We start from the raw sequence: 27,386 nt of genomic DNA, 5'->3' as shown, positions 1-27,386 counted from the left end.
TTGCGTGACAGATCTAGGCCCCGCCTAGGAAGAGCTTAGCGGTCCGCCTCTTTGTGAATAGGTTATTTGATAGATCACCACTTAAGAAAAAAATGAAATATTTGTTTCACTTCCTGTTTTCACGGGCCTTAAAAAAAGGCCATTGGGAGAGGAATAGTCACTCAAGTTATGTTTATTTTCATTATCATGCGAAAGAACATTGACTTCTTAAAACTACGAGCGAAAACAACGCCGACATCGCACTAAGCGTTTAATAGGTTTTTAAGTGCACATGGGGCAAAGAAAATAAGTAACTGATTCATGGAAAATTTAGTTAAACTTCACGTGGAAAACGGATATTGCACGAATCACTTCCTGAGGTAGCGGTTTTTCGCGTGAAATCAACGTTGGGTGGAAACTTTTCCTATAGAAATTGATAAAATGATCATGATGGAATCGTCCAATGTATTTGCGGATCGTTCAGTATACCTACATGTGTTTTTACCAAATTAATTAATGGAAGTAGATTGCATTCAGATGTAAAAATTAAAAGCGTGAGCCCGATGTTGAGAAATGCTTCTACGATGGGAAGCATTTCGGCTGGAATTCGTTGGCGAACTACAAGTGGAGTAATACATCAATTCACGATTTAACATCTCGATTTCTTATCAACGTTTGCGGAAACGTGACCTTTTTGTAATGGAAAAAAATTGGCATGCAATCAGTGCCTATTACAACTGGCAATCAAAAACAAATAAAACCCTTAATGGCCATTTAAGAGCATTTAAAAACATTTGTTGTCCATAAACTGGACGCAGCAGTGCATGGAGAATGAAAATGGACAATTCGACACAGGGGACAACAGATTACAAAATTGCTACGCTTGTACTTTACGCTACGATTCCGCCCATACCATGGAACACTTCAGACTATGTTAATGACTATGCTGCTCCTATGCCGCCTCAAGATCCGATCAGCTCCCAATTCGTCAAAGTTCTGAGAGGGATTTTCTTCGTATTGTGTTTGATAGAGAACAGCCTTGCCCTCTATATTCTGTGCAAGAACGTTCGAATTGGTCGCAACAAAACATTTTTTCTCTATATGTTGATCAGCATAGCTTGCGCTGATATTTTAAAAGCTGCATTTATTTACCTAATGACCTATGCCGCATTTTCTCCCCAAGCTGAAGACGTTTGGTCTGTTGGCAATACTCTGTGTAAGATGTACCTTACCTTCTCTGAAATTGCTTCCAGGGTTATAGCGCTTATCTTAGTCGCTCTAGCCTGGGACGCCACACGAAATTCCTCCTCCACAGGTCGAAAGGAACATACTAAAAAATTCAGCGCAATTATGATGTTTTTCCTGTGGGTGATGGCAACAAGTTTCTCTTCCATCTACTTTGTGTTCAGCGGTGTTTTTCACAATGCATGTGGAGTAAGTCCGGAGGGAATAATAATAATGACCATCCAACTTGATTTCGCTTTTGACGTCACTGTTGACTTAATTCTAACGATTCTATGTGTCGTCGTGTTCTTCCGAGTTAGACGAAGGAAGAAGGAAATGAATGCACAAGCGCGATCCACAAAATTTGCTTACAAATCAAATAAAGAATCACAGAGGAGGGATGATGACGGCATCGAACTGGATCATTCGGGAGAGTGGTGCGACGAGAAGCCTGACGAAGGAGAAGTGACACTGATCTGCGAAGGCCAAAAACAGAGTTCTTCAGAACACCCCCCGGAAACCGGCAGAATTGTTGATGTTGGAGATGGACAGAGTAACACCAGTCAATCTACCTGGGAACAGGAATTCAAAGAAACGCGAACTGAAGCAAAAATCGTGGTTGCAGTGTCACTTCCTCTGATCGCTCTTTCCCTTCTGTCTTTGCTGCTGCTGCCTTATTTGATGAATTACTTGTCATATTCCCAAAACGTGTACATTTCGTTTTGCGCGCAAATGGCTGATGCGATGTACGGGATCATTAAGCCGGCTATTTACGCCTGCATCGACAGGGAATTCAGGAAAAGGTACACACAACTGTCTCCATTGGCTTGCTGTTGTTTAAGGAAGATCTGTCGCGGTTCATCACAGCAAGGTGTGGCAGCTGAAAACAGCCGCGCTACGCAAGAAGGGAGTGTGTAACTATCAAACAGATGACGGAGGCAAAACTATTTAAAGAAGACTCCCCAGTGTTGTTCATAAGAATCAACAAAGAAAAATTAACCACACTTAGTATTTCTGTGTATATGCAAGAATCTTAATGAAAATGTGATTGAAACAATTTCAGCAAAATGGTTCGACTTGTGAGACTTATACATTTGATAATCTGATTTATTTTACTATGTCAATTGTTTTAAACACTTTGGATAATAAGTTTTTTCTGTAGGTTGAAATAACCGTGCAAGTTAGGTCTAGGTGCAGGCGATCACTGGTAAATATTTATTTTTCTAATACCCTGATTATCAATATGATTAAAAAAAATTGAATTCTTTGACTAGGAGCAAGCAGGATATATACAACAGCAATAGCGACTTAAACATTAACTTTGTTTATAGCATTACCTCTAACATTAAGGGTTTAGTCTTTTGCAATTGTGGAAAAGTAATGAAACAAAAGCGAAAAAAAGTGAAAGTAATGAATTCCTAAATTTCAAAATGTTATTTCCTAATTGTAATCCAGTTCTTAATTGATCGACGTATTTCCGGCTTATTTGCAAAGCTTCATAAATTATATAGAATTACCTAATTTCCCGCACGCGAAGTTATCATCGTTGTTCTATAGAAAAACAATTTTGTCATGATCACTTACACGGGTCAAAATGTCCAATTGTGATAGACGCTCACGCAAATAAAGCTTTATGTTGTTAATCAGTGAAGAGCAAAGAGCTTGCGAGGTTGTTTTTTTGTCCTTAATTGCTATATCTTGTCAAACCTTTCACTCTCAAGACTGATCTCGTTTGTAATTCTCTTTACTGTCTGCCATACGATTCTTGTAATGTTAGTTCTGAGATTTTGGTATTGGGTCAACAAATAATCCTTTCATTAATAGTTTCCTTCATTCTCATTACTTGTCTGCCTAATACTGTGTTCAAGATGTAAGGAGAAATTCTGTTTTGGCCACTCACGGGAGTTAAAGGGTTAAGTCCTTAATTTCCTTAGCCTTTTTCTCTTTATTTTAAAATGAAGACTTTGCCAAGAATTTTACTGTTTATTTCCTTTCGAATTCTGTAAATTTCTCCTTGCATCACCTCAATTTAAAAAAAACCAGAACATCTGTGTAGGTATTTAAACCCTTTAGTTTTATTTGTTCGGTTTGTGTAGGAGAAAAGCTCACCATTCAGAACGTTTGCTAAAAAAAGTTAGTCAGTAAGGCTTAAGGTCTAAAACGAGAGAGAAAATTAATCCCTGCATTATGCAAGAAAGTGCCATTTGGACCGTGAAAAGATGTCCTTCTCTTTAGCGAGATCGATATATCAGTCTGATTAAACTTTCGAAGTAAAAGCTAACTCACAACATAATCGATTATAGGAGATTATGTAACCTCCCCCCCATCCCTCCCTCGCTTCCCTCTTTTTACAATATTTTTGGAAACGTTATGTCAACGTTGAATACCCTGTCACGTGGTTTACTATCTCTGAGATAAAGAAAAACAGAGACTTTGGCCCGGTTTCCCCAGGAATAAATATTGATCCTATATAGGTTACTTGGTGTCCAACAGCGAGACTATCCCCGAATCAAATAAAATCTCCGTATGAGTCTTCTTTCACAATGCGTCATCAATACGCATACGTTTTAAACATGAAAGAGAATTCCACGACAAATTTATAATGTTTGGCGTTTTTATTGAGTTTTAGATTTTAAAAAGCAATCATTTTCAAGTTTTCAGCAGCAGTAGTCCAGTAACAGGTTGAACAGTCGAACAAACACACATAACAATGCTATCCAGCGGTCATAGCGGTCAATTAAGAGCAACTTTCTAGTTTTGGTCTATGTAAGTTCTGATTGCTCTTGAACAGCAACCTTGTTACCAGGGTCTCTGTTCTTCCTTCGTGAGGGGAAGAAAGACCCTTGGAACGAGGTTGGAGCAGACAGTAGAGCCTGCTTTGGTGCAATCTTGACTTGGAGAAAGTTCTAAATATGAAAAAGGATCGTCATATGATATGGCCATAAACAGGCTACTTTATAACCTCGTACATTTTCTCTTCCGTTCCGCCATGTTGATCGGGGAAATAGAATGGTACCATGCGTCTTGATACCATGTGACCCGGCCCATTTGATCGCGCATATCCCGCGGAGAATGTCGCGCCATTGGTCTCTAGTCAGACATCAAGGACGATTAAACCAAATTTCTCTTTTAACATGTTAAATGCAATTTTCTTTATACCCGGAAACGAAAATTTCGATCAGTTTATAGGTTTTTTCGTAATTGGTTTTGTCTTATTTTTAATTTGTTACTTTTGTTTGTACAAAAAAGAATGGATATCACAGATTCCGGAGGTTCCATGGTCAGCTGATCTGTAGTATATAAACCGAGTAACCAAGCTTGGAACATGATATATTTGATGATAACTTGTCGGCTGCCACTTCACGAGACGCCGGGTTTATTTTTTTTACTGGAACGTGCAAATTTGCATCAACTTGAAGGAGGAATCGGCAGAGATTATTCTGTAAGTATACTTCAGCCTTTATCTCTCTCATTAAGTCTTTTTGTTGGTATCTTTGTGGCTTTGTAGTCAACTATCAGATGCGATTACCAGACGATTTTGATGGAAAAAATTCCACTTCGGCATAAAAGAAGCACTGTAGTCTGAGTGTTTCTTTGAGTAAAAAAAAAAAAAAAACGTGCTTCTAAGATGAATATAAACCTTGAGGCAGAAAAAACTGGAGATATGATGCCTAAACGCTTTGTTTGCCGATCGAAGATTCCTTTCCGCCCTCATGCAGAGTTAGTCTTTCGCAATACGCCGTTTTCGTGATGTAACGCTACTCTTCTTACCGTGACAACATAAAGACGTAGAGAAGATTATTTTACAGTAGAACTACGCGCCCATTTAAATGTTTTCGAGTACGTGAAATATCCTTACCCCCGAGCGATCCTGCATCAGCTAAGTTTTCACTTAATTCTTTGAAATATTTAAGCCACTGTTTACATGAGAATGCCGGGAGAACCCGTGTCGGATCTAGCCCGAGACAACTCGGGTGGGCGAGTCATCTGGCCTCGACAAGATAAGCTTGTCAGACGGGAAAACTTTTCCTCATATCAACACTTCAGCTCGCTAAGCAAGCCGGAATAAAATCTCTTATCGTTTCCATCGGTTCATATTGAGCGTTCGATCCTATTCACGTGTTTATTTGCGCTATACAAGCCCCAAGTTGTTTTTAATTATTGTTATCGTTCACCACTATGATAGATGTGAAGCCTGTCAGGCTGTTGTGGGAAATGCTGATGGGTGCTGAGTGCATCTGTTAAAACTAACAACTTCTTGGGAGCGCTCTGTAAAATTTTCTCGATGGCTAGATGGGGGGAAGGGTTGTCTCAGCTACCCGAGACCACTTAACTAAGGCCTCGAGCCTTAGGTTTGGTAGAACAAGTGTGACACGGTTTATAAATACTGGAGTCTTTGCCTTTGCTTAGATCAAGGTTCTGCATCCTACCTTCATTGTTCATTCTTAAGGTTAATTGCGTGTCAAAGGCTAACCGGGACCAACAATCAAAATGTTCTGAATTTTTCCAAGAGAGCTTTAGTGTTAGGATCATTTGGAGATGTTAATCGGAGGCGAGGCGACCTTAATTACGTTTTTTTTTCACCGTCAAATCCAACCGGTAAGGATCTTAGTGATTTGACCTCGACAGTTCTTGAGACTTCGAAAAAGGGCTTTATAATCTAGTTAAAACTTTGTACCTTCGTAGTCTACAATTTTAAAGCTTTTATGATTCACATGCTAAAGTATTTGTTGAAAACAGGTTGGTAAATTGCCAGATCAAAGCGGACATTGAGTTTAACTTAAGTCTTGCAGTATTTTGATTAGTAAAATTCCGCTCATGTGGCATTGCGGAGGTCTCAAATCTCGTGTTGTGCGTTGTTTGAGTTTTTGAAACCTACGATGCAAGGTGAAACGAACACTTTTACAAACGCGTTGAGCAGGTCTTAAAGAAATGCAACGTGAATAAGGGGATGTAAATAATCGTTTAATTTTTCTCTTTTGTAACGTGGGAAATGGAGGTGAAAACGTTCAAAGTCCAAATCAATTTCGCAGTTCGCAGAACACACGTTTTCTAGCGAGCTACGACAGACGCGAGGCACGCGCAAAACACGAAACCTGCGCGACGTTAGGAGCGCGTGATAGATATGACTTTTCTCTTTGCTTTCGTTTCCCGCTTGTCTAAGCTGGCCTGAGGAGACAATATCATTGTTGGAAAGACTCCCAACATGCCACCATTTGAACGAGCTAAATTTAGTTGCGGTGTTGTCGTGAAAGAAAAGACCCTTGCAGAAAACTACTAATGGTATTTTTGTTAGATCACCACTGTTTCAAATTACTACTTTGCCTAGTTTTAAGGCCTTCATTTTTATCATTGTGTTTATTTTTAACTCATTTCAATTTAACGAACAGAACAACGCAGGTCAAAAACTCTCCCTATATACTCAACCTATCAGAACAGTCCATCAAACAGCATTGATAATCATGATATTAGCGATACGGTGCTTCTGTAGTCACCGTATTATTGTCTCCATATAAGTGTCTTTCTTTTGTCTTTATTGAGTTTAGGTCTAGCAATTCTGAGGAATCAAATAAAGCGATTGTAAGTACCTTTCACAGACTCTAGACACTGAGAAAAGTTAACCTCTGAGTACTACCCCAAACCTGCACGATCGTATCAACAACTTTTATGTCCCAAAATCATAAGCCTGGACCGAGCCCAAAGATTTCGAGTCTTCTGTTTTTAAGTTGTTTTTCTGGCCTACAGTAGTTTTTTTTTTTTTTTGGTTACCACATTTTTTACCATATTTGCATTAAGAGCGGTCAAGAGCCTAAGTGGAAAACACATCGATCAAACGCAATGACTAAAATGGAGAGCAAAATGTCCAAACATAGTGAAGATAGTGCCGAATGAACGCCCTCAGGGAGCTCGTTACCATCCACTTTAGACAGGTATTTTAAAAATAGATAACGTAATGTCGAGGAAGTTAACGTTTCCCGGTCTCGCGCAGTCAGTTTAACCACGATATCACTGGCTACGAACCTTATCGAATCAATAGCTTGGAGGTGTTTTTTGTATGCGCATGCTATTTTTTTTAGCGGATCATAAGGTATGGTGGAAATTGATGTTTTGTGGTCTTTCATTTAAAGTATTGCACTTAAGTTATCGAACCATTTGCATCGATCTGGCTAGTTCATACAACTTAAGAAGCAGAGTTTCCCTGCAATCTAAGAATCATCCGGAAATGTCCAACAGGGTCTTGTGTTTCATTGGCGTTCTGTTTAGCGTCTGCCTAAGCTCGTTCTACTGGTGTCCGCTGAATTTACAGGTTTGTTTCATTTCTAGAAGATATGGGAAGTCAAAGTTAGGTTTTTAACCGTATAATGTCCTTCTTGAAATTGCTTGTCGTTTTGCTGTAAGCATTTTTTTTTTGTTTTGCCATTTAAAGCTTCACATGGAAATATTTCCATGAAACTCTTGTAAAAAATGGAAGAATCAAGATTTTAACCCAGAGATATTGATTTTCTTCGGGCTTCCTATAATTCGTTAATTTACGGCAAAGTCGGTGGATATGGGCGGTCATAAATGCCCGCAAATATCAAGGTTGATTGTAAAGATGCTGTTGTTATATATAAGAAGTTCCCTGCTCTCACACAATACTATTTTTGTGTGTTTTCCATTTAATATCAACCAGAAGTTTCTATTGGCTATTTGGTTCAACACGATCGGAATGCTTCGGAAAGTTGCGCAAATAAATCTGTCAAGCTTTAATAGACGATGCATTTGCTATCTAGGACTATAGACACAACTTATGTTTTAACTTTACGTCTGCAGAGTATTAATTAAGAAGATTCGTCTAATTTCCCCGCTTAAAGAAGGGAGCATTGACCTTAAAACTTACTTATCATTAAATCAAATAGTATTTCTCTATGTTTGTGTTAAAAAGGTGATCTTTAGACCGTCTGAGAGAGAGATAAAAAACGTATTTGTAGAAGATTCTGTTTCCAGTGACCTGGCCATAATTTGCATAGTTTCACTTTCAACAGGTTTAAATTCCTTGCTGTCAACTTTCTCAGAAGCTATATTAAGACTGATTAATCGATAGAGTTTTAACTTTCGTGTCCTGAGCACCATATCCGATTCAGGCTTTTTGACGCTTTCGCAACCACATCTGAGGTCATTCGCTGGTTTTCAACTGAAGGCAAGTGTAAACAAAAGGGTTAAAACATCTAAATTCTTCCTCCCGCATTGAACTAAATTAGTTACAGCATCACAGAGGAGGTAGCCTGGATAACACTATCATTGCATTCGTGAAGGATTTTATGACGACAGCTGTCATGCACCCACCAGACGGTTCTAAGTCCTGAAGTCGCGGCATGCTGAATAAGCGCCCAATTTTTTTTTCTTTAGAAGAGTGCATTCATTTGAGCGTGTTATCTAGTCATGGTCAAAATACAGAGAGCAGTCGACACCTAAAGTAGCAATTTGGTGCATTAAGCTTTCACAAAAGTGATTGAGGACTTAGTTGTCACTTGAAAAAGGGAAGATTCTTTAAGAACAGATTTCTCCGACATTTCTAATGTGCAATTTAACACTTGAGAGGTTAATTTCAGTTTGAATGGATTTTCGTGACCTGGGAGTTAAATTACTGTGACTGAATATTTTATGCATTATTGGCGTTAATTCAACTTAAATTTCATAGTTTTGCAATACCTTTTCCTTACTTTTTCAAGCGTACCTTGTGCTTATTACATTCGTGCAGTTTTATTACGCGCATGCGAAAAAACCCGGCCGGCTTAGTGCGAGTTTAGAAAGCAGTTGAGTTTGTAAGCAGATACACGTGGTTTATTTCTAATAGTATGAATTTGAATGAATTTTCAGGTATCATAGCAGGTATTATGCTTAAAATCAGCCCGTGGTCAAGTCAAAGACGGTCGAAACGCTAACTGGCCAATTTGAACAAAATTTTATTGAAATCACTCACCGGAAATGTATATCATAGTACCATCCAGAATTCCAGTCTAATCGTAAACAACAGCTGTAACGTATAACTTTAATGACCTCGTTGGCTCAATACTACCCACGAGCTTAAAACCTTGAAAAGGAAAAAGCGAATTGGTAAAGAAAACCTCGATTGGCGCATGCAGGGTTATTTGGAGGCCACCTGATTTTGCTCTCCATGGGAGCTTCACAATTTAGTTCGTCTAAAAAAACAACAGACTTCCCGAAAAAAATATATTACACGCCAGACCAACCAAACAGGTTATAACCTCAATGTTGACCATTGTGAATGGGTCGTTTGTAATGTACAAGATGCGTGACCTAACTTTACCATAATAGGCTTAGTGGGGTCGCATTCCCAGGGGCCGAACTAGGGGTATAAAAATCATTGTTTGTTCAAATACGCAAGCATTAAATCTCAGATTGCCGACATTGTCGCACTTTGCATGCATTTTCTCTGACCGGTAGATTACTCTTGGTAAGTCATACTTCGATTTTCTTTTCGGGTGCAATGCAGTTATATTATATGACAGAGCGAAGGAGTGTTTTTTGAGAAGGTGATAACCTGCTAACTGAAAGATTTTTTCAATCGTTACAGAAACTTCCTTGAAGAAGCGGTTAACATGAACAACACTGCAGAGCAAGACCAAGGCGTCACAGAATCGCCTATTCCCCTGCCTTCCAGCTTCGTGTATCCAGTGGCGACGTGTCATATCTTAATTGTGGCTGTAGCTGTCATTGGCAACATCATGGTTTGCTCGGCTATACTTATCAACAAAAACCTGCGCAAAATGCCCACAAATGTCTTCATTTTCTCCTTGGCGTCATCGGACCTTCTCACAGCGACCCTGGCAATGCCATTTGACATAGAGGGGCTTTTTCTGGGATGGGTTTGGAACCATGGAGAGGCGATATGCAGGGCCTGGATCACGGTCTACCTCATTACCGTTCCGACCTCGATTTTGACTCTCTTGGCCGTGAGTTTGGATCGCTACAAAAGCCTCAGCGATCCTCTCAATCGTTATCGCCGCTTAGGGTTCATGACTCATAAGAGAGCCATCGTTATTAGTCTGATGATCTGGCTTTACAGTATCCTGTTTGCCTTACTCCCTATCATGGGCTGGCGAACAGCACGGAAGTTCGTTGAATTCAATGTGTGCTTGTTTCCTTTCCCGCCGGTGTATTCTGCCCTCACTTCTACCGTGAATTTTATTCTACCGCTGACAATCGCCTGTGGCATTCACCTCAAGATTTACCGCCTGGTATGTAGGCAGCTGAAGAATTTCAACACAAGTCAACGCGCTGAGAACAACGACAGCGAGCCCTCTGAAGGAGAACGGAAAATTTTTTTTAGAAACGTCCGAGCCTTTAAGACGACTACAATGTTTGTGTGCGCTATCTTCCTTTGCTGGGTTCCCTACTCATCAGTCAGCGTTGTTGCCGTTTTGTGCGAGTCATGCGCAGCAGCAATCCCGAGTGAAGCCAGGGTTGTTCTTATAATGATTGGTTATCTGAACTCGGCCTTAAATCCATTTCTGTTCGCTTTCCGGAGCAAGCGATTTAAGGCTGTTTATCCAAATGTCTTCGGGTCTCCTAGACGAGTTGCTCGAGTAATGTAAATCTTCACTGCACCTTTCAATTCTCCATTTATTCCTGAAGTGACCAGAACTACTCAGTCCGTGTTTATTTAGATAAGATCTACTAGTTTGTCTAGACTGAGTAGAAAACAAAGTTCCAATGGTTGCAACAATACTTGAAACTCTCTTTCAATAACAATTTCATTAATCAACACCAATCGATAGAAAAAAATATTAATCAGGATCTCATTAACCCAAATTAAACTGCAATTGCAATTAAGGCTTGAAGATTATATAAAGGTAAGCCAGAACAAATAGTCATTGTAACAATAAAAAAGAATTGATGATAGTCAACTAGTTCAGTGATCATAACAAAGTCCAATGATTTTTGGAATTTTTTTCCTACGTTAAAATTTCGAAAAATGAGCATTTCGAGTCTTGTTTTTGTTTTGTTGGGAGACAGTCTGACACTAATCCTTCATGTGTGAAAAAACAGGCGAAATCATGTATTGTTAAGACTCAATCAGGCCAGCTCCTCAAAAGCATTACTCCTTCTGTATGAATCCAACGCAAAGTATTTCAAGATTGTTTGCAAATTAAAAGCCATGCCGCTTGCGGCAAAATTTGTCAGTTCTAAAATGACTTGCGTTTCTCTAGACCGATTGGGTTTGCGTGCTATGTGCAACAAGATTATCCTTTAACGAACTTTTCCTCGCAATAATTGCAAATTAAGCATTTCGAAACATGGCACAGATTTCTATTTATTTTGATATTTGTTGGTTTGTTTTGTATATGCAGGGAGGAGTCTGTCATGACGGAGTCTCGATCTCGCGTGTTCCTTTGTTTGTGGTTATTTTTCGGTAAATGCCCTCAACTTGGGTGAGTTCAGTTTTCCTTTCAAACGATTCTTTTGGGGTTTCAAATCTCCGACCAAAAATGCCAGACACTAAAACAGCTCTCATTTTCTAACACTTATCATTCCTGTTATTTGGAATAACATCATACTTTTTTCCAGAAGTTGCGAGCAATTTAGTTAAACATGATGACAATTCCAGCAATACAATGAATGAATTCCCAACATTCTGGTAACATCTACCAGTTAATTGCAGATTTCTACTTTTCCAAACAATGTTTGGATCATTTTTATTTATCAGAAAAAGCGTTAAGCGTTAACAACTGATTTGTATTGTCTGGATGCGAAAATTCTTTTCCTTCAAGAAATTAATGTTACACTTATTTACAAACTGACTCCGTCAACTATATATAAACCGAACATGAAAGCAATCTTCGCAGTAATACGTAAACCGTTGCGAGACGGAAGCATTCTTTAATTTAATATTCTCGTTTTAATCTACTTATCATAGTTTGTAGAATTAGATTTTATTTTATCCTGACTTAAGTTTAAAAATAACCCGTCCAGGGACAGAGAGTACTTTTTGTACTCTTGTTATAATCTTTTAATTATAATAAGTTGTAGATTGAATTAGATTTTATGTTACCCTGACTTCGGGTTAAATATACACCGTCTAAGACAGAGTATACCTTGGTATTCTTTCCTTAATCTTCTTACAATTATTGTAGAATAAATATTGGAAACCCAGACAACGGTTTAAAAATAAACCTTCGTGAGAGCAGAGAGGGTACACATTACTACTCTAGTTTTAATTTAATTATTTCTAGGATAAGACCGAATGCACCTTTGCGTTCTTATTTTAATCTTCTTACAATTATTATTTGAAGAAATACATTTTTTATCAGTTACCTTACTTTAAAACTGTCATCGTCTCCGGATTAAAATAAACCGGTGTATTGCAGAGAATAATCTAACATCCTGCTGGTTTCGCATGATCTAATTATACCGATTATGCCTACATTATGTATGAACTGAATAAAGTTTGAGAACACAAATCCTTGTTGTTGCCTTTTCAATTTAAGGATCCTTTTCTTTCGATCAAATGTGTTGAAAAACGAAAAACAAAAAAAAAAAAAGCACAGTCCTCCATACCTGATGGAAGGACAGAGAGTAAAAACACATTCAGCGAATTCCATATTTTAAATTCAGGCGGAAAATCTGCCTCAACCCTAATATCTTTAAAATGTTGTTACATTTGTCTAGAGAGTAGACACCACACCTATCACACAAAAAATATATCTTCGGTTGCGGTGTTAGAGCTATTTTGGATTTTACAATAACGTTGTGATAGAGAGATAAACCTTTTATTGATACGATTTCTAAGTACCCTGATTTCCTGCTACCACGGTAAAGAAGGAAATTTACTAGTTGATAATAGTAGCACTTCTAACGAAAGGTGCCAATGTAGATCTGTTCCTCACCCTTGTAGTTTGATTAATAACCTCTAAAACTATTGAAGTGTCTTTCACTCTTCTAAGTTGTTCACCTGGCCTCTAAACTGAATAGAAATTGGCTTCAAAGTCAAACGAACGGGTAACTACACGTTTATCGAATTTCGCAACTACTCACGCTAAATTCCAAGAATTCTGAATTGCTTTTTGATTTATTAGGTCACTTTTTGCTTTTTGCTGCTGGGCTTCATTCAGGTGCCAAATAGAAGGAACAAAGCTCCTGGGAGACAGGTATTTCTAACGAAATTCTCAACGTGAGAGAACAGTGATTTTGAACCGATTTGTCGCCGGCGTAGGATCCCGAGACAATTTAAATTCAGAAAAATTACATGGATAAAACGTTACATGAACCGTATGGCTGTGACTGCGCGAATAAATTCCTTAAAAAAAACAATTGTCTAGTCCCAATACAGGGGAAACAAAGTCCATGTTTATCAGTCTCTTCCTTGAAAAACTTGATATATTTGTTGACTAATGGGATGACCATATGCGGCCATTTCAGTTCAGCGTTAGGATCTTCTAAGGACTTTCAAGCAAAAAACTGGTATTCATGTTGACGACTTTATATATACCTCATTTTTAACGACGTCCTCTCCTTGCACATTTCTCCATATCTAGGCTATACACTACACTAAGTCCATATGTGACAAGTGTGCTCTGTACAATGTTTCGATCAATTATGTGGAAAGCAGCTTGTTGGTACATTTCGATACATTGATCCAAACAGATACTAAATGTTGAGTTCGGCGTTCGTTCGACAAGTAAAATGTTATCATTGTTATGATGCTATGTTGTTTAGTTCAAGGTAAAGAGTTTATCTGTCCTGTCATCTTCAAGAACCATTAACCTCTAATGCTTGGTTAGAGAAACCACAACAACGAAATCGGCCCCTTTGCCCTTAGCCGCGAAGATGATTGTAGTGATGTCGTACATTCTAGCCCTTTCTCCATCTTGTTATTATGGCATTGAAGTGTTAGTGTACCTTAGAATGTCACCTTCTTGTTATCTTACAATTAAGATTTCAGGATCATTGTTTTTTTCGTCTTTCCGCGTTACCAATTGGTGCCTTAAAGCCGGCAGATTTTGACACAAAATCAAGTTCGTTTCCGTGCAAATTCACATTTACTAATGTTTCGACAATATTCAGACGCTAGAACATGTTAAAATAGTCTCTGTGTATGCTGAATTACTGAATTAAATAATGCGTTCGTTTTGCTGCATCGTTCTAGCTGTACAAGACAGCATAGGGTATTGAATGAAAAAAATATATGAAAATTTCAGTTTGAACGCGAAAATACTTAACAGTAAGAAACTGAACAGTAAGAAACTGAACTAAACTGTGGGGCCTAAAATATTTTTGTTTTTTCCCAAACTTTGTTAATGCTGCCGCAACTATTCTGACCACTAATATACCTTAAAGAGGACATTCCCGAGAAGAGTGTTTTGAACCACTATTAATGAAACTCACTTAGATTAGCTTCTCTGAAGGCATATCTATCAGCGGTTCAAAACGTTTTATCACTCCACAGTTTTGATGTAAGCCACGGTGCTCTCAGGGTTCAGATGAAACTTCTGCTCACTATCTTGTTCACAGATGCTTGTTTTTTAGCGGTTAAAATGAGGCAGAGGCTATAAACGACAAAATTTACACTCCTGTTAATACGTGGGGTCTTTTCTGTTGCAACAATAAAAAAACAAAAACGCCCCTATGATAATGATTCATCTATCATTTCAAAATTTGGGCCTGCACTACGCGCTTATACCAACATCCGTTAGGTTTTGGCGATGAAATTCTCATCAGCTCGTTCACTTCTCATCCTATTAAGAGCGTGAAGTCTGATTTGTCGGCGTAATATCATGCTGTTTTACCTACAGGGCCAATTTATTTTTTTTTTAATATGTCACAGTTTTACAAAAACACCTGATTAAGTTATGCTTATTCCTACTTAGCACAAAATTTGGGTGGATTGTTTGTGCAGTGACTGAGCACACATTGTTAATTTAGCAAATGAAGTTATCCGCTTTTTCTCGTGTATCAAGTTTCTGTATCACGGATTTCAGGCTGAAAACTTCAAACGATGAGTACAAGGGTGTATTTAATCTTTTCCTACCAGATTCAATTGAGCTTAATTCGAACGCACTAAGTATTAACTGTGTATAAATAGTCAGCCACAGGTTTGTGGGCTAAGTGCTAATCTGACTAATCTCATTTGTTGGAGCCAGACATAAAGTGAAAAAACGCTTATCAGTCCCTGCATGAAATTTCATACCAAACGAATTTTCTAGAGTTTTAAACCAGTTTCTGACTCCAGCCTTCAGATAGAGGTGAAGACCTAAGCCCGGCTAACTCAGTCGTTCTGACTGAACACCATTATGCACAGCCCTCAAAAAGTTGTTCACAAACTCATGAACGTACTCGCTCACATCCGTTATTTCTAATATACCGCTTGGAAAGAAGACAAACTGTTTCGATATCATAGGAAAAGACCGACACAGAATCAGGGGAAATTTGCTCCGTCTGCGAGGAAATTTGTCATAAACGGAGTTAACCTCAATCGCATTTTAGTTTCCTTTGAGGTGCTTAGTTAAGTATTTTGGAACTGTTCGAATTCCGATTCAACACATAAAAAATTTTGTGGTAAAACTTATTCAAAGTGCTATCATTTAAAAATCGTCACAGTTAAGTGACACGTAATAATATGCCTGGCAAACTAGATTAAGTGTAGTAAAAATCAATGATTCCTGCTTGACAATACCTGAACTTCTTAACTTACATGGATTGCCGGAATGAAATCGGCTTTGAAGTAGCTAGGATGCTTACTAGTGACAAAAACAGTATTGTTCCGTTAAACACGTCCACCTGAAGCTTGACCACGAAGAATAAAAGTTTTTCAACTTAAGAAGTTCGGTCATCATTTCACACCGTGTTTCATCAAACATAATGGAACGCAAAACGAAAAGCTGAAGAAACCACGCGACATGCAGTGGCGCCGAGCGTCTGAACTGTGCTAGAAGGCTTTATCCTTTTGTTTTTTCCCCATATGTTACTCCATATGCCACTGTTAGTGCTGTTTTAGCTCAATATAAGCTATTCTGCCAACGATCGTGAGACGCAGTACTGATATAAAACTAACAACTGGACCCCAAAATACCTTAATTATTGACATGTTCTGGCTTTCTAGGAAGGAGAACCATCCCTAAACATCCTGCAAAGTACAGAAAAGGACTTGCTGAGAGATAAAGAACAGTAACTCTAAGCCAATAGCAAACTGTTCAATAAAACTGTGTAGGCGGACAGGAAAACCAAAAAAGGACATTATTTTGTAACCCCGGATCAGCTTCCATTCCTATGCCTGTTTACTTCGGATCTGCAGTTTATAAGAAACTTAGACGATGAGACTAAAAAAAAACCTGCAGAAACTTTTAGGGAGAGCTAAATCTCGCACGACTCGATATTAGAGGTCATAGAAGAAATACTGAAGCACTTTGAACTTTAAGAGCTAAACACTTCAAAGCTGACAAGAAAATCATGAAGTCTCGAAATAACCACATTATTGACCCAGATCGCACTTGAGTTTTTTGTTTGTTTGTTTACGTAAAAAATCTGTCAACAAGAAGCTTAATACAAGTGTGACCCCCAATTTGATAAAACTCGCCAAATTTTTGCGGATCGCCAAATTTTCGCCAATCTTCAAAGGACCCGATGTCCTGCCTCGGAGGCCTCCAAATTTTTACAAAGCAAACAATCATATTTTATCAATTATTTAGCCGTCATGTTGTGCAAGACATGATTGTATAAAATTTCAGTTGGAAAAATACTTTAGTCCGCCAGTCTAGTCACGTGCAAACCACACCATGTGTTCGTGGTTAATTATTGTTGACACAAGACAAACAAAATCTATGAACTTTATAAATAAAGGCCTGAAAATTTCACTTCTTAGTTACATCTCGGTCAGAAAATCTCAATAAAGTTCAATGAAAAGGGAAAAATATAGTTAAAGGGGAAAATATATCCCTATATACAGTAAATGACGCAGAATAAGGAACATCGTTTGCCTCGATAGCTAGCTGCCACTCTTGGTTGTTCGGAAGGTTGTATAGAAGTTTATATCTTTTGAAGGTTTAACCTTGGCGTGAAACAAAAATGGGGGAAAAGAAATATAAAGCAGGGCAACCCGAGTTTATATAAGCATTTCGCGGAATAACACGATACTAGCAGCATTTCCGGGGATCGGATGCCGTAATCCTGAGCATAAATGGTCGGGTCCTTTGATGGTGTTTCCATCAATTTAGCAATTTCCTGGCTGACTTCCGCTAGAAGATTTACTCAAGGGGCTATGATTAATAACCGGATTTATTGATGCCCTAGATTTCTCAAGTTCAGACACGTGTGGCTCTTTCGTAACGAAAGAGTCGTGAAGAACCGCTAGGATGCGACCCAGTAAGTTTTTTTTTCTATTTCTTCTACATTGCTGGTATCTATGTTTTAAAAATATCAATTGTTTCCGTTTCGGGAAGCGGGGTCTTGTTCTCAGGGTAAGGTTCTACATATTTGCATTTGGAAGAAAGCGCGAAATTAATCCTTCCGGGTATTCATTTTGTATTCTGCTCTGGAATTTGGCCTATTTTGGCTTACACCAATGCTTAGAATCTACTGTTGTCACTCTTATTCACTAGTTGACAGCGATTCACCTTTCAAGCGAAACCCAGCCGTGGATAATTGAATGTAAGCTATCTTGGAACACTTGAATTGTACGCAAGAAGGATGCGCTGTACCACATCCAAAATGGACAACTGAGATAGCTAATCGATCGTAAAATTGGGAGCCAATGACACCTTATAATTATGACAACTAAACTTCTTGAAGCACGGGAAAGCGTCCGCGATTAAGTCTTGATTGGTTTTATATTTGCATCTGACTGCTCGAGGAAGGAGGCGCTAAGTCGTCTTTTTCTTTCGCCCCATGAACGAGTATTTCTCGCAAGAAAGAAGGCTCTGTCAAGCCACTTAATCGAGTGAGTCACACCTCAACATCCTCGAAAGATACCGGCATATATATTTAAAATAACATAAAAAAATAAAAGCAAATAAGGTCACACGACCTTCCAATAAAATAGAATTGCCAAATTCAACTCTAACTTTACTTTATTGCTGATATAATACAGGATCAAAGTATACGTAATCGAAACGGTGCCAAACTTTTCGAAAGTCCGATACATGATTAAAAATCTTTAGATTTTCTCCAAAGTTTCATTGTTTAGTTTTCCTCTTTCTATTGCGTGGTTTATGCTTCTTCGTCTTTGAATCCACGAGCTGCTGTGAGTAGCGTTTGATTGCGTTTCTAGAGAGAACATCTTCATCTTCACCGCTGTCCTCGTCATCTAAAATTATATATATATGTATACAAAATTTTAATACAAAATACGGTTTGGACAAAACCTAGACCATCACTTTCAAACGAACTTGTCATTCCTGAGAAAACAGAATCATGCGGCAATGATTCTTAAAATAATTTTGAGAAAAGCCTCTACTTCAGATACCAAACTCATTCTCCGTCGCCTTACCACACAATATTTGATACTTCGATAAAGTTAAAAGAAACACTTTCCCAGAAACACAGAGTCAATTCGAACTCAGTGTTTCAAGGGATTTTCTGCCTCGTCGAGAAATGCATTTAAATGAAAATCAGACTTGCAAAAATATTTGCTGACGTAGATAAACAACGACGAGGCAGGAGTGAAACCACGAAGAACAAGTGTCAATAGAAAAGACCACGATTAACACGGATTGTAAATGACTAAAACAGATTAGTTTGAAAACATAGAGAAACACAAAAAGAGAAGTAATAAACTAAGACCAAAAAGGAACACGGATGGCTTAGAATGGAGAGGACTGACACGGATTGTAAATGATTGCAAAATATTTAGTTTCGTAACAGAGAGAGACACCAAAGAGATGATTATAAACCAAGAGGGAAAAAGAATGGAGGATATGAACACAGATAGAAAAGGCAAAGTGGATCAATTAGGTTTAACTCTTTAACCCGTATGAGTGACTACCATTTAACTTCTCTATACATTTTAACTAAAGAATCAAACATTAAGGTTATCATGCAGGAAATGACCACCCTCTCAAACATTTCTTGATTTTCAAAAAATTCTCCTACTCAGTACCACAGGAAATGTATCGAGAACAGTAAGGAGAACTTGCAAACTGATGCTAGGGTGTTTAAGGTTAACCGTTATGACACACACCAACCTTTTGTTGGCCTCTTTCATGATTATCAACTTACCGTCATACACAGCCATTCGATCGGACGTGGTGGGTAGCTTGACTCGGGTATTATACTGTGGTAACTTGTTCTCCATTGTCGCACGGAACTACAAGAACAAAAAAAAAAACAAAAAAAACGCAGTTAGTTCTTGTTTTTCTTGGTGTCTTAATATCTCCTTTATGAACTGAATTTAACAGAGGAAAAAGGCGAGGCCGAAGATGGAAATAATCGCAAAACTAACTTTTTGTTCACGCAAGTTTTAAAATGAAAAGAAAATATTTCTGCTATTCCAGAGTCATAATAATTATGGTTTCCAAAAGAATATGTGTGCGTCAAAAGAAATCTAAATTTACCTCAGCATCTTCCATTTCTTTCATGACATCGCTGATATCTTTTCCTCCTAAGTCGTCGGTCAGTTTGAGTAGCTTCTGTTCACACGTGCCGAGTAAGTCCAAGATATACTCGTCAGAGGTTGGGGACAACTGAGCCTGCGGTACGTGGCCCTTAGGCTAAAGTGACAATAGGATGTGGTTAAAAAGTTGAATTACTACCTCAGATAAGCTACACTAGCCGAGAGCAACTTACACGAGGTTCCGGATTTGCGGCGAGAAAAGTAAGAAATGTGATTATAATACTGTTACACTGGCTACTGCACAAGATTTTATTTTCAGCAACTTTAACTCGCTTACACTGCAAGCACGGTACAACGTGACAGACTCAAAAAAGGGTACCAAAACCCACCCAATGGGCGAAACGGGCGGGAAAGCAATGACACGTCACAGCTGACAGTGGCGAGAGAGCTCTAACGTGATCACTAACGAACATGGCATGTGGAGAACACGCAGAAACAAAAAACAACATCACAAAGGCGCGGGAGATTTTGGAGGGTGAAGTGTAAGGAACAATTCAAGTTGGAAAACTATGGACCCACTGCAAATTGAGTAAAAAAAAGTAACTGGGAAGGATAGGGGGAGAAAATTTTAAAAAGAGTTACAATGTATAGCTCACTGCTGGTAATCGTAAAAGACACGGAAGGCTTCTGAAGGGGGAGGTGGACAGACGGGCAGAATGCAAACATGGGGCAAGTACGGAATATTGTAGAACGAACGACAAGCGAAAGCGCGGGAGATTAAAACTGAGCGCTGAAAACTTCCCACTGAGGCTTTACAACAATAATATATCAAGTTTTAAATACTAACCATTCTGTACCCCCTGAAAACGTATATAAAGTTTACGCAGACGATTAAAATGACGACATCTACTTTTCTAGGAGCTTACTTGCCTACAGCTTATACCTACCGCTTTCAAATGTTGCAGCTTATCAGCCAGATGTTCAATTCCAGCTTTAACATTGACAAGAGTCTTATTGGCTCTTTCTTGACGGTCTTTTGCATCGGAGCAGCTGATTAAGTGAAACAAACCACAAAATAAACACGCGTGTACATCTATCATATTTCAAGCGTACATATCGAAGTACGTTTGATTAAATAAACAATAGCAAGAGTAAAAGGGAGTTTTTTCTCACCGTTTCTCCTCATCAGCGAGACGTTGCTGAAATTCCTCCAGCATTCTCTGTCCACTGTGAAAAAAACAAAAACAAAAAAACTATTTTTATCACCTGTCAAGTATCCACCATAGTTCTTAACGGCAAACAAATTACATGTATATTTCCGCTGCTGATTACAATAGCTTTGAAATTAACCTCGTAAGCCAATCCTTGGCTCCTTTAGAAGTGATTAAAATGTAATTTCTCCCTATAATATCCAATACATTATCCAGCAAACGGGTAATGAGAATATTCAAACTTATAAAGTAGAATTTGTTGCCTTGATCTAACACCAAACTCTCGCAACTAATTTTACAAGGAAATGTGCAACAGCCAGAGGGGAGAATTACAAATCAGGTATTGAGAGTTACAGGGTTAGGGTTAATGGTCAAAAGGCATGGAATGCACACACTAACCAATCGCTAATGTGCAATCTTGACTCTCAAACTTTTAATGCTGTACTTTTAAGTAACTATAAAGTATTGAAAAACTTTCATTCCATGCACTTTTGACCTCTCCTCCCTGACTAAATAAAATAGCTTACAAGAGATAGAAGACGGGATAGAAGAGGGAATATCATAAATGTGGGGGAAGGGTTTGGTGTTAGTGATAATCATATAGATCCATCCTTCATACTGGCTGACTGTATCTTACCTTGACAACTTAGCTTCTCCAGAGTATTTCATCTCTTCATACTCCATTCTTAGTTTCTCCTTCATAAAGCAGCATAATTTGCCATTAGTTCCAAATTACATTTGTAGTTAAGGATTTGATTAATTTTCCATGTAAGTTATAGCTGCCCCTTTTAGTATTTTAGTATAAAGATGGAGATACACATAAAGTTTTCCAGAGCAATCAAAACCCAAAGTAAAGCAAAACCAAAGCGATCCACATTACACTGAAGCCTTGGTTAGCTCAGGTAGCTGTAGAGTGCCACATTACCATGCAAGAGGTCATTGATTCAAGCTCATGACTGGCCATACACTCAAGTTCTTAAATAATTTTGTAGAAAGTGCTGCTTTTATCATGACCTTCACAAATGGCTAGAAAATGTTCTTGGTTAAGGATAATCAACTGTTTCTAAGCTCCATCACCCCTTCTACAACTTCTCTATACTAGTTAGCAGGAGACATTTAAACCCATTTACTGTACTCTTCTTGCAAAACGTCAGGTATGTAGCTCCCAGTGTTGTGGTGTGGCCTTGTCATTGTTCATGTAGGGCCCCATTTAAAAAAGGCTGAACTAGGTCAGTCTGTGTATCTATCACAAATTGATAATCAATCAATAAACTGAGTCTGTGGTACCTTTTCCTCCTTAAGTCTGACAAGCATTTTTTCATTGTTCAACTTCAGTGTCTCCAAATGCTTTTGAGTGTCACCTTGAGATAAGAAACGCTGCACCACCTCCTTGATGTCAGACACCCCTGTTGTGTCCTTGATCTTGTTCATGGCCTCCTCATAAGTTGTAATCTTACGTTCTTGTTCTTCCCCAGATAGGACTGCTTTTTGTTCTGTTATAAGCAGAATACAAAAACATATACAATTATGTTTCATTTAACTATACATCCTTACATCCTTGTGGCATTAAAAAACAATGTATTCTGATTTTCTCTTCTGTATTTGTCTTGGAAAAGGTCATAATAACTTGTGACCTGTGGCTGTAGGCACAAGTCTGACTTACAGATGTGTGCTCAGTTGCGCTTGTTATGGTAAGAACCTTGTTGTCACATTGAACTTCACTTAGTTATGTAAAAAAACTGGGAACTACGTGTAACCACAAAACTGTACAATGGATTCTTGTTACAAGTTCCTTACAGCTGGCTAAATATGAATTAAGGAATCTGATAGATGAACTGGATGTTAATCCTTTAAACCCCTCTCTGAGCCAATACACCATTTACTGTGAGAAAACTGAGCATTAAATGTTCTTTGCTTCAATTAAATGGAGTGACATACCAGTAAGATCCTCTTGCTGGAGAGAACTTCTCTGTAGCTGTTGAATAATTAGATAATATAGTTAACATTGCACACATCAGAGGTATTCATCCATACTTACAGAACTGTGCAAAATGTACTGTTCTTGCAAAAAAAAGGAATATTGAAATTTAAAAAAAATTAATTATACTCTATCTGATTTAATCACTTATATAACATTCACTTGAATTTGTGTGTGTACAGTTTAATTTGTTATTCTAGAGTCTCAGGGTCCAGTATGAAGCCAGACTTTTGTTGCAATTAGTATCCATAATATTGAAACCAAATTGAGAGAATCTTCAGTGCATTATTTGTCTTGATCAGTAACTGTAATCTCTCATACTCTGCTTACAGTGTAGCTTGTTAAATCATAGTTGAGGCCAAAACCATACATAACTTCATTGGAAAAAAATTTCTATAAAGCTCTGTGCTGCCAAGGTTTGCTCCCACAACCTTGTAAGAACAATCATCATGCCTTACCCTTTTCTCAACTTTTTCAGCATGATCTTTCTTCTCTTCTGCTTGTTTCTTGTACTGAGCCAGTTCCTTCTCTCGCTCCTTTTTCCTCTCAAACACTGACTGGTCTAATTTTGTGAGTTCTGCCTTTGCAGCCTCACGAGCAATCTGGGCATCATGATTCATAGCATTCAGCTCTTCAAGTTCCTCTCTCTGAGCACAAATGGCTTTCTCATGATTATTCAGTTGATTAGGCCAAGTGCGTCGCTCTTCCTTCAGTTGTTCCAGTAAACCCTCGTAGATAGTCTTAATTTTCTTTGCTTCATTGACTTTCAAAATCATTTTGTCAAGACCATTCTCCAAACTCCGCAGTTTCTGAGATGAAGTGAGAAGGAAAAAAAAAACTATCTTTCAGCAGTCAGTTTCAAGAAAAATAATAGAATTAATGGATTACTGGAATGGAATTTCAGATTTTTTGTACCCTCTCTCTGACCACAAGTCTGTATTATTTCAGATCTTATGGTTCCCAGATTGAACTAGTTGCAGGAAACTCAACAATGGCCAGACACTTGTTCATTATGATTTATAATAACTAGATAATTTATTAATTTTTAAGATTGAAGCAATTTGTTTTAGTTTTCAGGATTCCTGATGAGACCCTTGTACAAGATCATCAAAGGAATATTACAATCATACCACCATTTAACAATAGTGACCTTATAAAGAGTATCATGATAAGGGCTCCAAAAGTTTTTTCTATTTGCCATTATGATCAAAACAGTTCTAACTAGGAGGCGCTGAGAATGATGATGTGGTGCATGTCAATTTTTTGTGTGGCTATTACTGTAAAAACTGGAGTGGATTCTTTGTTTTTACAATAAATCAAATTTAATCCAGATGCCAATCCAACAACTGAATAGATCTAAATAACTGTGTTCTGAAGAATACCAGAAATGCCATGTTTGATCATGTTGTACTCGTTGTCATTTTACAAAGTCCAATATTAATTTAACCCTTTAACTCCCAAGATCTGATTGTTAATTCTCCCCTGTAGCTGCTACACATTTCCTTGTAAATTAGTTATGAGAACTTGGTGCTGGATCAAGATAACAGCTTCTACCTGATAAGTTTGAATATTCTCATTACCTGTTTGCTAAATAATGTATGGATATTGTAGGGAGAAGTTTTATGTTAATCACTTCTGGGAGTTAAAGGGCTAAAAAGCAACAACCAGTAAAAGTACAAGTATGCCACCAGATTGTAAACATCCATACCTGTGCCTCAGCTGATTCTCCTGCATCTGTACTAGACACCTCTTCAGCATCTTTAACCAGCTGATTATATTCAGTTTCTAAGGCTTCCAGTTTCTTCTCACGAGTATTTCTCTGATGTTTACAAGCATTCAGTTTCTTCTCTGCCTCACACACTTGTTGGTCAAGTTTAGTAATGGCAGCCTACAAGAAATATGTAAATAACCATAACAGCTATCAGGATTCATTGAATCATTATAAGATTGTCTAGTAAATAATGTTTCTAGGTGCTGTGTTCTTTACCTTCCCTGACATGCCTCTCATTGCACAGTGTCTTTGAGGGTCTTTTTCTCTGAAAGCATCATCAATCACTTGCTCATCTCCCTGAGGAAAAAAATACCAATTCTTTTAATGCCAACAACAATATTCATGTTTGTGCCTCCTACTTGTTTTACTGATTACTTTAAGCCAATATCTTCTGTTCATTCACCTTATACACGTGAATCACTGAATGAGAATCTGTTTGTAAATCCAGTTCAAACAACTCAATATGGTATTTGTTCTCTTTGTTACACAGGTACCACACTCTGGAATTCATTCTGGACTTCATTACCAATTAATGTTAAACTAATCACTCCCTTTTTTAGATTTCGTCAAAATATAAAGAACTCTATGACTAATGAATTCTATGAAAAGAATTATATGATTAATGGTTATAATGTTTTTGATTCTTAAATAGTTTGTGTAAATATAATTAAATTCTTAGTAGTTAGTATGAAAAGTGATACTTTTTATTTAAATTGTTATTAACACAGTATTCCTTTTGTTTGAATTATTTACTTTGGGACACCCTCTGGATTAGTTCTTAGAACCGGCTATTTGGGTGTCCCAAATTCCACACAATTAACATAGCATTTAAATATTCCTTTCTTCCTGTCCTTCTTTATTTCTAAGATATGCTTAGTAACAGCGAATTGTAAATTATCTTGGTTTCTTTTTTCATTTTCTCATCGTTCTGTATTTTTTATATTGATGTTTGTAAGACTACTGTAATAATTATAACCTTTTCTAATACGCTGTATTCGTGCGAGTTTAAATAAAATTAAATTGAATCGAATTGTGTACTCCCAGAAACTTACTTTTAAGCTGCTAAGAGTATGAAAGACAACGAAAAATCAATTGTGTTGTAATAGTGTTAGGGATTCTTTTATGTCTGAAAAGCGTATGCAGATTAACAAAACCACAGCTTGACAGATGGAAAATTCTCAGTAAGATCTGGAATCCTTTTATTATCAACTTCCTAGCCCACACATCATGGTATGAAATACATAATATGAACTACATGATATTCTCTTTTGTAAAATCAGTACTCAAAACAGTAATTTGGTATTATCAACTGAATTGATAACATAGATTGACCACTTTCAAGAGTTCAAAAGCAGACATTTTGAGCCTAAGCCCAGTTCGTTCCGACGCTTCAATTCGCTTTCAATTGACAAAGGGCTGATGCTCAAAACGTCAGCTTTGAAGCTCTTAACAGTCAGGCCAATTCATGTTATCAACTCAGTTAATAATACCAAATTACCTTGTTATACTCTCCCACTGATGCGGCACCACAGTTTCTTTAGAAACTTACCCCCTTTAATCAGAACTCACCATAAATTGGTCAAATAGGAAAAAGGCAGCCAATGAGATTAGCCCGTTGTCCTGACATTTGAATTCGCTCTGACAAAGGGCTGATGCTCAAAACGTAAGCTTTGAAACTCTTAACAGTCTGGCCAATTAATGTTATCAACTCAGTTGATAATACCGAATTACCTTGTAATACTCTCCCACCAACGCAGCACCACAGTTTCTTTAGAAACTTACCCCCTTAAATTGGTACTCGACATAGATTGGTCAAATAGGAAAAAGGCAGCCAATGAGATTAATATGGTGATTATGTCTATATGTCAAACAAGAAAAGTCTCTGATGCATTTCTCTCAGAAGACTTCCACAATTCAACCACTATCAATGCAATGGAAAAAAATAACAACAGAATATTTCATTCATGAGCATATACAATTTGCTCTGAAATGGCTACATGGCTATCAGAAGCTATTTGCTTTACGGAAAACTATAAATTTAAGTTTGTGAATTATTATGAGCTAATTTACGATTTCAAAACCACATACCGCTTTCTTCTTTGCCAGTTCGAATCGCAAACGTTTATTTTTCTCCCTTAATTTGCTGATTGTATCTTTGTTCTTCTTCATAGTCCATTGAGAACTTTCGTAGTAAGCTTTCCTGTCTCCGTCTGCACAAAAATGTAAACATGAACGACATTGAGCTGGAGTAAAACAAACTGTCGCTCTCTGGACGATGAAAAGTAACGGTAAGAAACCAAGAGAGAAGCATTCGATTAACTTGAAATCACTGGTGGAAAAGTGCTTAAATCGTAGTGTTCAGTAAGCCAGTTCAAGAAAACGTTGACATTTGTGCAGCTTATACACTAATGAAATTCTTATCAATCAAGTCTTACCAAGGAGAGCAAGCTTCTTTTTAAGCTCTTCAATCTCTTCTGTAGTAGTGATCGCTCCCTCAGACATATTTTCCCCTCTTTAATAAGCCAAAATTCGATATAAACCCGTTTGAAACGGTAAATGTACTAAAAGTACTATCGGTCTGTTTTTCAGCAACAACTTCACCTCCTTTGCATCGTTGTCAAGACAACATACAAAATACAGCGCTTGATCCGGTGAAGAGTATCTGCTAACCAGTTT

The 27,386-nt window shown here is 37.8% G+C and overlaps 3 protein-coding genes across 6 annotated transcripts; 2 read left to right on the top strand and 1 right to left on the bottom strand.

Annotated features, from left to right (window-relative positions):
- The first annotated feature begins 165 nt into the window (after positions 1–165).
- Positions 166–2,861, top strand: LOC149047576 (uncharacterized). The gene has a single exon (XM_089202862.1). The coding sequence runs from the start codon at positions 811–813 to the stop codon at positions 2,119–2,121; it is 1,311 nt and encodes a 436-aa protein (XP_089058988.1). The 5' UTR covers positions 166–810; the 3' UTR covers positions 2,122–2,861.
- A 1,655-nt stretch (positions 2,862–4,516) lies between these two features.
- LOC113682949 (octopamine receptor beta-2R) lies at positions 4,517–12,668 on the top strand. 4 transcript variants are annotated; one of them, XM_027200145.2, is made up of 2 exons: positions 4,517–4,645; positions 9,782–12,668. In XM_027200145.2, exon 2 carries the CDS (start codon positions 9,807–9,809, stop codon positions 10,800–10,802), a length of 996 nt encoding a protein of 331 aa, XP_027055946.2. In that variant the 5' UTR covers positions 4,517–4,645; positions 9,782–9,806; the 3' UTR covers positions 10,803–12,668. The 4 variants fall into 4 exon arrangements, with proteins under 4 accessions (XP_027055946.2, XP_089058984.1, XP_089058983.1 ...); XM_089202858.1 differs by lacking the exon at positions 4,517–4,645 and adding an exon at positions 5,741–5,802; XM_089202857.1 differs by lacking the exon at positions 4,517–4,645 and adding an exon at positions 7,012–7,133.
- A 5,583-nt stretch (positions 12,669–18,251) lies between these two features.
- LOC113682908 (outer dynein arm-docking complex subunit 3) lies at positions 18,252–27,360 on the bottom strand. The gene is made up of 13 exons (XM_027200090.2): positions 27,146–27,360; positions 26,799–26,920; positions 24,927–25,007; positions 24,648–24,827; positions 23,398–23,748; positions 22,900–22,936; positions 22,249–22,454; positions 21,599–21,657; positions 20,924–20,977; positions 20,698–20,800; positions 19,752–19,907; positions 19,417–19,504; positions 18,252–18,505 (listed from the first exon to the last, which is right to left on the bottom strand). The coding sequence occupies exons 1-13, from the start codon at positions 27,210–27,212 to the stop codon at positions 18,375–18,377; spliced, it is 1,635 nt and encodes a 544-aa protein (XP_027055891.2). The 5' UTR covers positions 27,213–27,360; the 3' UTR covers positions 18,252–18,374.
- Between the last annotated feature and the right edge of the window lie 26 nt (positions 27,361–27,386).

This window comes from Pocillopora damicornis, chromosome 4 (assembly GCF_964200805.1).
Source record: "Pocillopora damicornis chromosome 4, jaPocDami1.2, whole genome shotgun sequence".
NCBI lineage: Eukaryota > Metazoa > Cnidaria > Anthozoa > Scleractinia > Pocilloporidae > Pocillopora > Pocillopora damicornis.
This window is presented reverse-complemented; position numbering and strand designations above follow the sequence as displayed.